At 40.2% G+C, this 16144-nt stretch overlaps 2 protein-coding genes across 3 annotated transcripts in view; one reads left to right on the top strand and one right to left on the bottom strand.

The window, feature by feature from the left end:
• Positions 1–1248: 1248 nt before the first annotated feature.
• On the bottom strand, positions 1249–12590 carry LOC106959719 (tetratricopeptide repeat protein 39C-like). 2 transcript variants are annotated; one of them, XM_015052476.1, is made up of 14 exons: positions 12362–12590; positions 10641–10689; positions 8869–8997; positions 7691–7805; positions 6186–6540; positions 5127–5295; positions 4781–4874; positions 4582–4689; positions 3191–3300; positions 2979–3102; positions 2079–2176; positions 1878–1982; positions 1746–1784; positions 1249–1654 (listed from the first exon to the last, which is right to left on the bottom strand). In XM_015052476.1, the coding sequence occupies exons 1-14, from the start codon at positions 12520–12522 to the stop codon at positions 1565–1567; spliced, it is 1746 nt and encodes a 581-aa protein (XP_014907962.1). In that variant the 5' UTR covers positions 12523–12590; the 3' UTR covers positions 1249–1564. The 2 variants fall into 2 exon arrangements, with proteins under 2 accessions (XP_014907962.1, XP_014907963.1); XM_015052477.1 differs by lacking the exons at positions 10641–10689; positions 12362–12590 and adding an exon at positions 10557–10636.
• Positions 12491–16144, top strand: part of LOC106959720 (allantoinase, mitochondrial) — a 10254-nt gene continuing 6600 nt past the window's right edge. The window contains exons 1-7 of the mRNA XM_015052478.1: positions 12491–13056; positions 13977–14134; positions 14228–14379; positions 14553–14667; positions 14760–14906; positions 15492–15540; positions 15870–15969. Coding sequence (XP_014907964.1) covers positions 13026–13056; positions 13977–14134; positions 14228–14379; positions 14553–14667; positions 14760–14906; positions 15492–15540; positions 15870–15969 — 752 coding nt within the window. The 5' untranslated portion in view covers positions 12491–13025. The remainder of the gene's footprint in view (positions 13057–13976; positions 14135–14227; positions 14380–14552; positions 14668–14759; positions 14907–15491; positions 15541–15869; positions 15970–16144) is intronic.

Genomic DNA, 16144 nt, shown 5'->3' with positions numbered 1-16144 from the left:
TGTTATGTAGGAGTAACTTTATGTATTTGCAGAAAAAAAAAACATGCTGGACTTCAGTATATAAAGCCACCGTCACCCAGCCATGCTATGCATAGTGCACAGGTAGAGTGCTTAACGTTTTGTTAGATACACCAGAGAATCGCAGAGTGTGTTGATGTCATTTACAGGTAATGGAAGTCATGTGGTAACTTTGTTTTAGGGCAAGGACCAAGTCTGATAAACTGGATCGCTCCACTTTAGGTCCGCTCCTCATTCCCTTTCTTCGCTCTCATCAATAGGGGCGCACCAATTGCAGCTTGTTGACCGATCACCGATATTTAAAAAGCCGGTAACACTTTATTTGAAGGGGGGTGAATAAAACTGTCATGACACTGTCATAAACATGACATAACACCTGTCATGAACATGAATAAGCCTTCATGAATATTTATGACTGTTGTCATAAAGCGTCATTTGGTAAATTATGAGACTTTTAATACAAAGTTGACATTATTCAAAATGTCTTTGATATGACAACTTGACATTAACCAAGAAATCATTACTGTTTAAACTTTACCTTTAATAACATAAAGTTACCTAATTTTTAAAGTGCAATCAATAATACTTTTATAACAAATTTATATCAGTAATGATTTCTTGGTTAATGTCAAGTTGTCATAACAAAGGCATTTTGAATAATGTCAACTTTATATTAAAAGTGTCATGATTTACCGAATGATGCTTTATGACAACAGACATAAATATTCATGAAGGCTTATTCATGTTCATGACAGGTTTTTATGACAGTGTCATGTCAGTCTTATTCACCCCCCTTCAAATAAAGTGTTACCAAAAAGCCTGACCTGCCAAGTTCTGATTTTTTCGTCTGAAAAGTCGCTAAATATCTGTCTACTTCATAAAATCCCCCCCGCAAAAAAAAGATAAAGTGTTTTTAACAAATTATTCTGTAATCTGTTTAATTAAGGTAGAAGTAGAATTTAAGTCCCTTAAATGCACGAGCTAATGAGTAGAACTGCTACTGGACGGCAAATACGTAACGGTGAGAGAAACACTTAAAAGGAACATCGAGGAGTGAATTGAATGAAACTCTGTATCAGATTAATCTCTGTGCATTCAGTCCAGAAACAAGCCTGGGAAGCAATAGACTGGCTAAGCAGAAAAACTGGAGGCAGCTAGCATAGCGTAGCTAACGTGCCCGGTAACAACTCCTTCTTTACACAGCTAGCTTGCGCTGGTTAGACGGTTTTATTATTTACATCACATTTCACGATATATCGGAGGCCTTTTCCCACCCTCTCACTCTGTGGTTGTCAGCGGACATGACCCAACTGCGCACTGACAAAACTTTAGAGATTTCACATGAGCCAGAGCTACCCGCGTGCCTTCACGAGCGCGACCGTCCGTCCACCGCTTTACAAAATGCACAGAGATGGCACTTTATCATCAGACTTAATTTTTATCAGCGATAAACGTTTTTGCCAATTGTGTCTTCAGTTCGTTTGAAATGAAAAACACAGGGAGTGCTATTGAGACTTTGTGCGAAGTTTCTCCTCTCGTGGAGGAGTCACTGTGGCACCACCTCCTTCATCGAGGCCAGCGCCGAGTGGATGCGGACGTGAAGCCGGTTTTCGAAGTCGTAGCCTGTGAAGTCCTCCTACGGAGAGACAGTGAAACAGGAAGTTATTCATTTTAGTTTGTTTTTTTTAACTTAGTATTTTATTAGAAGTACTCATTTTGGCTTTTACCTTGGCCTGAAGTAGGAATGATCTCCCCTTTGCCACTGTCTGAATCCAACAATGGAAATAATACGGTAATGACACAATGTCCACAAGTACACAGATGAAAATTTTATAATGCTACATGCAAAAATCACAGACCTCTGGTTTTGCGAGGAGTATGCATCCAAGCTCATAGACGGCGTACGGCTGGATGTAGGAGTTGATCTGTCGTCCGTACTCGTCCCTGATGGCTAGCTGGAACGACTGGATCACATGAGAAACGGAGAAAAAGGAAGTATAAGCACCATTTCCAGTTTAGATTAACTCCAAAATTATTCTCTGATCCGAGTAGAGTCCTACCTGAACAGCATCTCTGATGTTTCCTTGGCATTTCAGGATGGAACCGAGGAGGAGGTGTTTCAGGCCTCTACATGAAGGCTCGTCTACGCTCTGCAGCACTGCAGTTAGAACACAGGAAATGATGGGACGTTTAAAAAAGACATCGCTCTGCATTTAGGCTTGTCGAAATATGCAATAAATCAATTTATTGCATGATAAGTTAAAAGCTCAATAATTTCCTTTTGTGTGATTCATCATATTTCTCTTTTCTTTCTTTCCACCAAAAACTGGATGATAAAACTCTTCAGTCTGGTGTTTTGGTCTCAACCATCTTTTTTTTGAAGGACAATTTTGTTTACAGACTTCAAAATGCATTTGATTTGCTGTTTCTGTTCTGTTTATTTATTTTGGACATTTAAAATGTCTGAAATGCTCATTAGAATGTAAAGTTTATTGATTTTTGACAACGATGTCAAAACAACAATTTTATCGTTTATTGCGATAACTTCTGGGACAATTTATCATCCAGCAGAGTTTATTATCATGACAGGCCCACTGTCAGGATTCATGTCTGTAGAACTTTTTCCACATTTTGTCACATTACAACCACAAACTTTATTGCATAAGTGTCAAACTCAGGGTGTGTGGGCCAAATCCAGCATGCAGTAACTATTTCTGAAAAAGGACTTCAAGATAACAGTTGTGCACGTAAATATTATTTTATCAGTCAAGTCAAACACATTTAGCTGTAATTTTGATTATTAAACAAACAAAACAACTAAAAAACAGGCATTTTCCTTCAATTTCACAATGATGCACTTTTTTGTGTTTGTTTATCACATAAAATCCCCCCAAAACCGCATAGAAGTTTCTGGGTTCTGTAACTCTTCCTTCCTCCCTCCCTCTGAAGGTCAGACTGACCTTGATTCATTATCTGCAGTTTGGTTGAGGAGCAGTTCTGCAGGGCTTTCCACAGATAGAGAACCTCGATCACCCCGAGGATGCACAGCTGCCTGGTGGGCGAGACTTTTCTCAGCCTGTCCGCCTGCAGAGAGCCATAAAAACAAGTAGTTGAACTCCTGCGACAAACCACCAATCGTTCTTTTAAAATAAGAATAGCACGTGTTGCTGACCCTTTTGACAGCAAACTGCTCTATCTGGTTGTTTTTCCTCTTGAACAGCTTCTGGACATCTTTGAAAACTCCGTTTGCTCCGTCCAGGTCCCCTGAAGCCCCCTGACACACTGAAAGGAGACGCAGTCGAACAGAAACAGTTCAAAAGGCCCGGTCTGCAAAGAGTCCAAATAAGGAGAGGTAAACTATGTAAAGAAAAAAAAAATAAATGCGCAGGACGTTGTTTCCGTGGTGGTTTTCCAGTCTATAGTGGCTGTTACTGTTCAGGTTTGTTTAAGTAACACAGGCCAATATTTAAGCTTGGTCATGAGGATTTTTGTTTTGGTTTAATTGCATAAATATTGCCAGGATCCAACTGTCCCCCACAGACATCTTTTGCGTGCACAGTTTGTGGAAAATGCAGTAAACAAATATAATACGCATCACCTTTTCTGGGCTACACAGACGCGTTACTGAAGGGCATCAAAACATGGAGCTGTGCTGCCGTACAGTGATGATGTGCTGAAATTATTTGGTAATCCTGCAGCTCAAAATTTGCACTGCTGGAGGATATTTCAAATCTGTTTAATTTTATTTGTATCTTCTCTTCTTTAAATGTTCCAGATATTTGACAAACATTAACTTCTGTCATTGCATCTATGCCTTCTGGTCACCATGGTGACAGCACACATCTTCGCATGCCAGCTTGCACCAACTTTTCAAAAGTGTTTATATATTGCCGCAAAAAACAGAACCTAGCGGTTTAGCAGGCGCACAATTGCACCTCTGATTTTTCTGATTTTGCTGCGCAATCCCATTTGTGTGTTGTTTGTAGCTCGGGTTTGCTCAAGATAACAAATAGAGCTGCACCGATTAGATATTAATATCTGAATCGGTCCCGATATGAAAGAAAAAAATTCGAGATCGAGCATGAGCAACCATGTGGCTGATACATAAGGGGAGATCATCAAAAAAGTATAAAATCAGTTTTAAGCTGTTTAATACCATTTTTATTCCTGTGATCATAAGCTTCCAAAATTAGATTCATTATTGTTTTAATATTGTTTTATTTGATTTTATTAATATTGTCTTAATGAGGATACTGTGTTTGAGTCACTGTTTATTTTAGTTTTTTTGTTGTTGTTTTTTTTCTTACTATTTTTATGGCTTTTAATATTTTAAAGTTTTGAGAACTTGTGAAGGTATTGGTGTATTTAGCTGTGCTGTCCTGGTGCAGAATTATTAAATCAATTTGTAATTCAGTACATTTACATCTGTGTTTGAAAAAAGAAATGTTTTAAGTCAGTTCAGCACCGTTTTTCTGTATCGGATCGGTATTGGCCGATACTAAATCTCCAATAACCTTTCGCAGATCAGACCCATAATGTTTCGTTGGAGGCTATCAGTCTTACCTCCGGTCAGGTAGGCGTAGTAGCACTGCGACCAGCGGGACTCGTTCTTCAATCGCTCAAATGCTCTGAAGGCATCTTCGAAATTCAGCTCTATCATGCTGCACCAACCTGACACAAAGAACAAGCGGACGCAGTCAGACCGGGCCCTCAGCAGACCACGCACCAACGCTCACGGCTAACCGGGTGAGAAAACACGTACCAATCTCATAGAGACACACATGCTGGATCTCTCTTTGGTCTGATGCAAGTTCTAATGCATCATGGAAACAGGCCAAAGCACTGTTGATATGGCACTGGGGACAGAGGAGAGAGAGAGAGAGAGCACACATACTGACAGGTAAACACTAATCGTATTGGACACGGACTGTTACGGATATGTTGGATGAAAGCTGGATCAAGAGACATCAGATCAGTGAGTTCACGAACCACGAAGCATGCATCACTGACTGTAAGTGACATGCCACATTTTGTTTCCTTCTGGTCAAACCTGATTGGTGTGTGTGGTTCCAGATGGTTACCACTGACTCCAGGTCTGCCGTACGTACCTCCAGTCTTTGAACTCGTCCCTTGAAGAACATGAAGAGGGAAGAGTTGGGATAAACCACAGACTTTCTCTGCAGGATGGCTTTGGCCTCCAGCAGCCCGGCGTGTGTGTCAGAACCCTCCAGGGCAAAGAAAGGCAGCACCACTGTGTGGTACCACAAGAGGGCGAGCCTGAGCAACAGAACAGGACATTCAGATCAGATTATTCTGCTGATCCACTTCAACAATTATCAAACCTCTAAACAACCCAAATGATTGATATGTTGTAGATTTCTTCTGGTTTTGCTTTTTTTTTGTTACAATTGCATGTTAAAAATAATCAAAATGAAGTTTTCAAATAATGTTACTTCCAAAGATGTCCAAGCCATCCTGATTTTAGATGGAAAATAGATCTGCTTACCTTGTTTAATCATACTTCTACTGACTCAATAGGATTTTCTGTGCTAGTTTTCACTTAGTGAAGGTCTTAGCACTGTCAATCAACCGTATGTACTCTTTGCAAAATGTGCTAAAGATGGAGAAACGGCTTACTGTCACAGGAAAACGGTTTATCCGCCATCATCGGCAAAATACTGAATGATTAACAGCGCTAAGACCCTCCTCCTGACTCTGATTGGCTGTTTCTGGGACTGAGAGAACTGGGAGAAGGTACAGAAGCTCAATTTTTTTCACAGCTTACCTGTCTCGCACCATACTGTCATGACATAGTGGGGGGGGGGAAAAATTATTTTTGGTTGGCCTAGTCAAAGTTTGGACTAAAATCACATTAAAGTTAAATTACTTAAAAATTATTATGCTTTCATTTTTTCACATCAATGTTTTTTTGTAATTTAGAAGTGATGTACACTTTGAATTTTTCTTTAGATATGTGGATGTTTAAATGTAACATGTATAGTGGCTTTGTGTGTGTGTGTGTGTGTGTGTGTGTGTGTAACTGTACATGCCCTAAATATGTAGAGTTGGGGTAACTAACTTAAAAATATTAACATTTCTCTCACTGTTTACAAATTGTTCTAAACAACATACATCACTTCTGCGGTTTCAGACTCGGGTCGACTCACGTAGCCAGTGGCGCCTTCATGTCCTTACTCTCGCTCGCGTACATGAGAGAGGACAGACCCTGGAGACGGTCGCCAGGGAAGCCCAGCAGGTTGATGATCTTGAGCAGGTGTGGCGGCACCATGGAGATGCACAGGTGGAAGAGGCCGTAGCCGAAGCTGACGGAGCCCTTGAGCCGGTCCAGGGCCTCGGCCGTCACACCGTTCTCCATGTTGTGGTTGGCATTGTCGGCTGAGAGCGACTCCTGGCTGCCGGAGGCCCCCTGCTGGCAGCTCTCCTGCAGCTGACTGATGTCACTGTGGCATTTGTTGTACATTTTCCATGCCTTACGGAGAATCCAGCCTCCTTTAATATAAGCTGTCAGTGAATGACAAGGATGCGCAATGATCATTTGAACTGAAAAGAATGCTCAAAAATGCTGGGTTTGTTGCCTCCACCCAGTCATAGACCAGTACATATTGCTTTATAGGTCCAATGAGGGAGTCAGTGAGTTTTGGAATCTTTTTAAAATGGTCTTGAGAAATTGTTCTATTAGCTTTTTATGGTCAAAATACTGGGGATCCACTTTTTTCAATTACAATACAGATATTGGAGGTTTAGTATCGACAGATACTGATACCGATACAGAAAAACAGCTGAAATAACTTGAAACGTTTCTTTCTTCTTTTTTTTTAACATAGACATAAATATACTGAATTACAAATTTATTTGACAACTCTGCAACAGTACAGCACAGCTAAATACACCAATAGCTTCACAAGTTTGGTCAAACATGTTAAAAGTAACTTTAATTTGTCCAGTCAGTGCAATTAGGAGGAGAACAACCAATATAGAATAAATAATAAACTAACAGAAACAATAGATTGGCTACCTTAGTGAAACATGTAAAAATGAACTGCAGCAAACCTCCTTTCTGATGGTTCAGAAAGTGCAATTAGAAATTCTAAATATAATGTCAAAAAAAAATAAGTATAACATAACTCAGAGCACAAAACATAAAATTAGACTGAATAGATGTGTCCTAATGGATCAGGTACATTGTCACCAATTCACCATCTAGAATGGTATTTTTTATATCAGGACCAATGCAAATATTAATATGTGATCACTGCATCTCTACAAAGTACCTCTGCATTTGGTGTCCTTAAAAATACTGAAGAAACAAGATAAACAAAGAGAAATAATGCAACTGAAAACATACCAGTTTTTGACTATCTGGGGTCACTGATATGTAATTACGTTGTAAATTGGTCTAAATAAAAAGATCTATTTAAAGAAAAAGTATGTTCTGTCATTTGTAAAAGTCAAACCGATCCCTCAGAAATACCTTTTGATGTATATTTCTACGTCTGAATGAATGCTAACATTAGATTTACAAGATTTTAATACTAAAACCAAACTCCTTTTTAATAATTAACTACTAAATAAAGCTTGAAGTAGCATGAATCGGTATGGATTAGTCAACACTTTTCAAAGTCTGTGCTTCCTCTGAGTTAGGTTTGGTTACCTGAGAGTTCCTGTTTGACGAATGACAGAACCGCTAGATACACTTGGCAGTCGGCAACAATGATCTGTCTCTGTAGGCGGTCCACCACAGCCACGCCTGACATTTGGGAGTCCATCTGTAACCCACACAGACAGGCCCACGCGTTCAGTAAGCAGCGTCCACTTGAGGTGATGCCCATGAATGCTTTCTGAATAACCCTGAGGAGGCCAGGCGGCCCTGTGGGTACTCGTCCAGTTTGAGATTGAATTTCAGGGAAGTCCTAATTGAATTGGTTTGCTGGTTCGGCATGATCTCACTTGCAGTCTGGATGATTACACCTACTGCTGAGGATGTTAACATCATTATCTAAAATCTGTTCCTGGTGAAATGTTAGAAGCTATAAGAAATATTAGAACCCAACTGAACATCCAAATTGGTTTTATTCTTTTCTCCTGGCATCATTTCTACTATACCAGAGGTTCTATTAAAGGAAACGTCCTGCTGGTGATGTACTGGACTGACACGCCTCTTGTTAAAGGGGCAGTAATATGCAAAATAAACTCCTTTGAGATTTATGCCATGTTATAATATTATTCTCTCATCAAAAACACACCTGAAGTGTTGAATTGATTTTTCATGCAGTTTTGAGAAATCCTTTAGTCTCCCATAGCAACCATTCTGCTGTGCAAAATACCTCGGGGGACATAGCTCCGCCTTTGAGGACAAAGCTCCCTCTCGGAGCTGCAGTTTCTAAGCTTTTGAGCTTCCCCATGACTCCCTTACTCAGCTCCTTCAGACCAGCCATGAACAATTAGCAAACACCTGGTGGAACTGTGCATCTGCTGAGCTCATTATAGGAGCTACTTCTCAGTGCAATGCTGGCAAAATGTTGTTAAAGGGTTAACAGAGGAGCCATGTTGTGATGACTTTCTGAAGGTGGAGTTTCAGAAAGAACAGGAGTTTTTAAAGCAACAGAGGCCCAATTTCAAGCCATTAAATTACAAAGTCAAATTTCTTTTAAGTCATATTTCATATGATTGGCATCTTTATACAATTGCAGGTAATATAGTTACTTGATTATGCTACAAAATGGCAATATGTGCATGGAAAACACATAAGACTGCCCCTTTAACAGTTAGATACTCAGCAACTTAGTTCAGTCTTAAGTTTATCCTTTACTAGTTTCTCCCGGTACTTACACTCTTCTTGATCTTGTTTCGGATCGTCTCCAACACTCCAGCGCTGTCGCTCTCGCACAGTTTCTCAGTTGTCTTCAGATCATCACAGGCCATCTGCATCTTCTCCTCCTCGAATGTCATCATGGCGTTCTGCAGCGAAGCACAGAAAAAGTCCTCCAATTGGTTAGGCTTTGTGCATTCACAAGCCCTCAAGCCGTTGTGAAGCAGAATGCTAAATGGGCTGAACTTAAACGATGCTTTTCAACCTTCAAATGTGCAAAGAGCTTTCAAATTACAGCTTCAAACAACTACAAAATACACATTGTTCACCATAAGAGTTAATTGCACTCTATGCCAACATACAAGCCATACATCCATTTGAATTACATCACTATGTCAATGTTTTGTTCTGTTCCTCTGATGAGATTCATGCTTGATCTAGCATTCTAACCGCGAAGGAGTCTTATGTAATGGAGTAACAAAAGGCTGCTTCAGCATAACCCTAAGTGGGGCAGAACGGTGACATCTGCACAGCTGTGTATGGGGAAGGAACAAAGGACAAAAAGTGTCCTTAGCTGCAGCACAGACAAATGGGCATCACTTTAAAGCCGGCCACACAACACAGAAATGACAAAATACAAACATTGTATGAATATACTATAATCTATGCCCAGCACTGAATAGTATACAGGGTTTAGTGTAGGGCTGCTCAGAAAGTGCAATAAATAAAACGATAATAGTAAGGACTGAAAATAATAATAATTTTTCACAATTACAACCTGAGCTTATGGGGACAAAAATATGTTGTTTGCCAAATTCTGTTACATATATGTGAGTTTTATATGAAAAATGTAGTCTTTTTTTTCATCCTATTACATGGTTTATATATGCCATTTCAATATCATACACTTCCAGTGAACACCAAAAGACTGTTTCAAAATCATCCTACATTGTCATTTAAAATGTTTTGTAAAGTTCAACACAATTACAAAAATGTCTGTAAAATAACCCTGGCGAAGACATGAACTTAAGATTCACTCACATTTTTTTAACAGGGACTAAAATCCTATGATTGTGTTCTATTCTGATTTTTGAAATATGTTTCTAGCCATACTCTGTGATGAACATTCAGTCAACGAATGCTCCCAAGTGTTCAAATAATTATTTGAATGAATGAGGGTGAATTTGAAATTCTAAAACGAGAGAATCATCATCAGCGCAGACAGAGAGTCTGTGTGGCGTCGCATGAGATTAAGACCTGTTACTATGGGGTCATTGCAGTGACGTTAGAGTAGCATTTATCTTTAAAGTCTCGAGATATTTTGACATGCCCAAAAGATCTCATTGCAAGCTGGGTTCCCTGGTGATTAAATTATTATCAGAAGGCGAAGTTTAAATAATTTAATTTAAAAATAGTTAAGCGTTGCCCTCCCAACACAGAAAGGTGCATTCATCAACCAGCGAAAGGAGAATATGACAGAGTGTGAGTTTGAATGTGAGTGTGAGCACCACACCACATTATGAATCATCTCCCTAATTCAGACGCAGGCTTTCAGTGATCTACTCTCCTTGCTGCAGCCATGCATTTCTTCAGCTGAGGATGCGTCCATTATGCTAATGGACAGGCAGAAAACAAAGGAAGATACCAGTGGTGACAACATGAGGCCTGCCTTTTGACAGACTACATTATCTCAGGCCTCACATCTAACATTAATTCTGAGGTCTTCTCCTCTAATACTCGTCACTGCCTCCATCTCTCTGCTGTAGCGGTGCCTTCCTGACGCACATCTCACCAGAAAACTGACGAAGCTCGCTCCGAAGCTCATCAAAGGGCTGTGCGTCCTAAAAGAGACGTAGAAATGAGGAAAAAATAAGACACAGAAACAATGGGTTACAAAATGTTGCAGAAAATATAAACTCAATTACAACAAAGTATTTTTTGTGTATTTTTTAAGGTTTGTTTTCTGCAAGAGGACATAAAACAAGGAGAAAAATACACAAAAACTGCTGCAGACTGACTTTTCATGATGGCTCCAAACAAGCCGTCATGACTGACTGCAGTCTGTCATGTGAAGACAAGAATCCATAGCAAGCTTCAATATGAAAGATTATGAAATAAAAATCCAGTCCATGTTTGTTTGCTAACATACAAATATGCTAATTAAAACTGATAGAATAACACTTTAACCAAAACTTTCTGTCTGGGAAAAAAAAATCTACAAATTCAGGTGGATAAACAGCATATTTTAGATATTCTGTCTTAAAACTAACACTTAAAATGTTGGTCAGCTGTTTTCAGTAACTTCAGCAAGACTTTTAAGTTAATGTCCAGCAGAAGTCACGGTAGCTAGCTAGCAAATTTTCCTAGACTTTTTTTGATTATTTCTCATCAGATATGAGCTAAATCCTACCCGTGATTTAGCTCATATTTGGGATCAGAAAAATTTCTATTCAGTATACAGTTATATATTTAAGGTCTGATTAGTCCAAGTTTAAAAAAAAAACTGAATCATATTAGAAATAATCAAATAAAGTCTAGGTATCTAGCTAGCTAACTGACGGCTAGCTCGATAGCTAGATACCATTTTCTCCTATGTTCCAGTATTTGGGTTCTCTTCACTGTGATTTAGCTCATATTTGAGTTCTAAATTGTATTATATTCAGTATAGATTTATCTAGTTAAGCTCTGGTTAGTCCAAGTATTAAAAAAAAACTGAACCATGTATGATCAAATAAAGCCCAGCTACCTCAACAAAGTACCACAACGTCCATTTAATTCAGGAGCTGTTAGAATCAGAATTTAGCATCATTTCATTGAGCGGATGTGCAAAAACGTAATGAATACCCCAGGCCAATGCACCCTGGGAGAGCAACCATACCCCAAAATTAAAGCCCAGGGCTGTCCCAAGGTCATATGGGACTTTAAGCAGAATCTTGGGGGCTCCTCTTCCTGTTGCAGACATTGCAATCAGTGAGTGTGTTTTAAAACAGATTTGATGGCGTCTGAGAGAAGCAGCCAGGTCTAAATGGCCGAAAAGATGAATAGCAATCTCAGGTTATTTGCTTAGATGTGTTTGTGTCCAGGAACTATCTTTACCTTGTAGCATCAGATTGTAACCATGTTAACAGAACAATCAAACAATGGAGATTATTCTTCGCATTTTTACAAAGTAAACTTGGCAATTCCTTTAAATTATTATTATTTTTTATTATATTAATCAATTCTAAAACCGTCACATCAAACTTAATAATATTCTAGATCTCAATAAACAAATAGAAAACTTTTATGACTATGTCAAAATTCAAGCAGCTATGGGAGTCCCCTGATGACAAAAAGCTGCTAAGGTCGCTTATGCCTTAGGTCAGCTGGTGTCTAACGACGACAGACTTAAAGGAACACACCCACATTTTGTTTCATTTCAAGTGATTATGTTTTCTACAGGACACCTTGTTCTCTACCACCCAAACCCGTCCCCCTCATCCCACCTGTTGGTGCAGGATTGAAAGGTTTTACCTGTATCTCTTGAAAAGCTCGTCGCTCTCTTTGAATCCGTTGTTGAGCAGCATGTTGATGCCTTGCAGAGCCATCTCAGCATCATCTATGTGCTCTGCCTTCTCCTCCACCTTCTGCTGCTGCTGCTGCTGCTGCTGGGACTGCTCGGGACCCGCCATCATTTATGCTACAGCGCAGCGGCTGCTGGACTGGACGAGTGCAATGGAAATATAAACAAAAACAAAAATACGACCTCTTCGAGACAAACTCGCATCGGTTTCTGTCTGCTGATGTAAAGGAACGACCTTAAACAGGGACGCACATCTGGTCGGATGCTTAAAAAAAAAAAAAAATCCACTGCGCTGCTTCCGCAGGATCCAGGAGACTGCGCCCCTCGGAAGGCCTCCGATGCCCGGCCTGAAATCAGACGAGCTCCGGTCGGCCCGATGCTTCCAGCAGCTGCTGCCCGCTCAGAGGGAACGCTCTCCGCCGCTCGTCACCGCATCCGTCCGGCCAGCCATCCGCGCAGCTTTGCTCCAGCTAATCCGGTTCGCCCGCCAGCATCTGAGGCGTTACATAACGAGGATGCTGCGAGGCTTCGCCACAGTCAAAACCCACGCAGCTGAACGCACTGCTCCCCAAACGGGCTGGCGTCACAACGCACGGCGGCTCGCCGGGAGGAAGGATGGAGGGAGCAGGCGACCGGCCGCGCCCAGGTCTACATCCTGATGACGGAGAGCCTGCTGGGGCTAATGAGGATTAATGAACACACTGGTTCTGATGCTTACGTACTTATTATGAGCATCAGTGTCACTGAATGATGATAGAATGACGTACAAAATGTATAGGAAGGAAAGTTTAGTGTGAAGCCAATTCCTAAAATAACGGCCTAAATCATTTTTTTTTTGCCACCAGTATTTATTTATTTATTTATTTTTACCTAAATTATCTTTTGGCAATAAGATGTTTTGAAAAAAAAAACCTCTTTTGGAAAAAAATAATTAATTAATATAATAATAATAATAAAATTAATAATAATAATAATAAAATCACTTTTTGATTTTTTTTTTAGACTTTCATGGTGTCAGATTTTTGCTCTCATAAAGTCCAAAGAATGTTGCCCCAGAATTCTTGTTCATTGTGAAACAACAACAATACGATTACATCATGAAGTCGTATTGTTTTGTTTTGTTTTGTTTTGTTTTAAGACTTTTAATGGCACTTTTTTTTAATCACCTTTTTTCTAATTGTTCCGTTATAAACTTTACCAATTACCATAACTGACCTCTGCATAGTGGGAACTGCTTAAAACATGAGACCAAAGAGGCCAGAATGCACAAACTTAAAAAATATTTTAACTGAAACTTTGTTGAAGACTGAAGAACTTTAGTTCACTTAAAAAAAAAACTACCACTAATAAATATTATTATTCAACAACGGGGCAGTTTTGCCCTGTTGTGCATATGATTCAGCATGTTGCACTGCTAAAGAAAACAAAAAAAGTCAACACATGCTTTATCCTTTGCCCCATACAGCAGTAGGCGGTGCCTCCGCTCTGAGCCACTGAAATGCTTAGATTATATCTAGATCACAAAGGCAAAGCTCAGAAACTCTTTCTGTTCTCTTTACCTCTCAGTAAAAACAGGCATGGAGCTCGGATCAGTGGTTAGTGCTGTAAGGAGCAACAGAGTGCTGCTTGGTAATGAAGTGAGTCCAGCTGTCATAATAATTAAAGACGGTAAAATCCACCAAATACTCTCTAGCTGCAACTTTACTGGGGATGTTGGCTGTGAGGTAAGCTGGCGGTCGCTCTGCCCTATCCGTTAAGTTAAAAGTGCCTCTTAGGGTTGATTTAGCACTCCTGGTTTAACCCCTTCATCACTGCAGGTGCTGGATGTGGGGGACAGCGTGGTGATGCCAGGCGTCGTAGACTGCCACGTTCACGTGAACGAGCCGGGCCGCACCTCATGGGAGGGCTTCTGGACGGCCACCAGGGCCGCCGCGGCGGGAGGAGTGACCACCGTCGTGGACATGCCCTTGTAAGTTGAAGTATCCGGACCACTTGGGCAGGTGCCCAGGGGAGCATTAGGAAGGAGACGCTCACCCAACGAGGTCACGTTGTAGGCAGCTTTGGTTGATTTGGTTTCCTTGAAAAGGGACAAAATTTGATGGCGTGCCATGTTAAGAGAGCATTTGATTATAACCACTCCAGAAACAGCATCCCTCCAACCACAACGCTCAGAAACTTTGAAGAGAAGCTGCAGGAAGTGACGGGGAAGTGCTTCGTGGACGTAGCCTTCTGGGGAGGAGTCGTTCCTGGAAATCAGGTACCGACCAAATGAAATAAAAAACAGGAGTGTCCTATGTTTTGTGGGGGTTTTTTTGCACCACAACATAAAAGTATTTTGTCTCCTCACAGCGTGAACTTCGGCCCATGATCAAGGCAGGCGTTGCTGGGTTCAAGTGTTTCCTCATCCACAGCGGTGTTGATGAGTTTCCCCATGTGGCTGAATTCGACCTCCACACGGCCATGAAGCAGCTCCAGGGAACAGGAAGCGTCCTGCTGGTGAATTACTGGATTTGGCTCCATGACATGTTTCTTGTTAAAGGGGCAGTGTTTATGTAAAATCCACTTGTTTGAGCTTTACATCATGCAATAATGTTATTCCCTTCCTGTGCAAAATGATTGGAGGGACCTAACCCCGCCTTCCAGGATGAAACTCCTCCTCAGAGCCGCAGTTTCCAAGCTTCTGTCTCACAGAGCAGCCCTCCACCGCAAATCCCCCATTCAGCTCCTTCAGACTAGCCAGCAGCAATTAGCAAACACCTGCTCATTATACGAGCTCCTTCTCAGTGAAACGCTGGTAAAAACACTGCTAAAGGGTTAATAGAGGAGTCATGTTGTGATGACTTCCTGAGTTTCAGAAAGAGCAAGCATTTTTAAAGAGACAGAGGCCCAATTTCAAGGTGTTAAATTACAGTCATATTTCTATTTACAGCATTTTTTTAAACAATGAAAGGTAAAATAGTTGCTCAATTGTGCTATAATAAAATGACACCTTGTGCCTGGAAAATACATAATACTGCCCCTTTAAGAGACCTTCTGGTGACTGGTCACAAACTAAACATCATTTCGTTTTGTCTCCTCCAGTTTCACGCAGAATTGGATGTTCAGCCAACAACGGGGAACAACGCTGATGGTAATTGTACAAATTTAAATCACATGAAATTTTAGACCTTTTTCCTCTTTGCCTTTTACCACTATAGATAATAAAAATAAACTTAAGCTGTTCTCAGGATAAAGACTGAAATGTTTTAGTGCCTTCAATTAGAATAACTTGAGTTGCTGATGTTACAAAACTGAAATATACACAGTCTAGGTTGAATAAAGATAGCTTAAAAAGTGTACAGAAATCTTTGTAGAATTTTCTGTAATTTTAATTAAATCTTTCATAAAACATTTTTAGAAGTAAAATTGTTTTCATTGAATTTCCTTCAGTAACATATGTTTTATAACCAACCCTCCCAGAGTCAGACCCTTGCCAGTACGACACCTTTCTGCGGTCCCGGCCCGATGTCATGGAGGTAGAAGCTATTCGGACCGTTGCAGAACTCTGTCTGCAGTACCGGTGAGAGAAGTTACTGCATGTCCCCTCCAAACATACTTTGAACTTTTCCACACTTAACCAAAAACTTATGCGAAATGCTAACACAGTAGTAAATGATTCTGATTTGGAAGAAAAATTGTAAATAAGGATTAAAAAAAAAAAGTAAAAAAAAAAAATTATGTGTATATATATATAT

This window comes from Poecilia latipinna, unplaced genomic scaffold (assembly GCF_001443285.1).
Source record: "Poecilia latipinna isolate Pla-1442-1.1 unplaced genomic scaffold, P_latipinna-1.0 Scaffold1112, whole genome shotgun sequence".
NCBI classification, from domain to species: domain Eukaryota; kingdom Metazoa; phylum Chordata; class Actinopteri; order Cyprinodontiformes; family Poeciliidae; genus Poecilia; species Poecilia latipinna.
This window is presented reverse-complemented; position numbering and strand designations above follow the sequence as displayed.

Excerpts from the sequence above, each read along its gene's own strand:
- LOC106959719 (XM_015052476.1), bottom strand. The coding sequence starts at position 12,522 with ATGATGGCGGGTCCCGAGCAGTCCCAGCAGCAGCAGCAGCAGCAGCAG. Across the intron at positions 8,998-10,640 it reads CGAGCTTCGTCAGTTTTCTG|AACGCCATGATGACATTCGA; the intron begins GTGAGATGTGCG and ends GCTTCGCTGCAG. Across the intron at positions 2,177-2,978 it reads ACTGCAGATAATGAATCAAG|TGCTGCAGAGCGTAGACGAG; the intron begins GTCAGTCTGACC and ends TTCTAACTGCAG.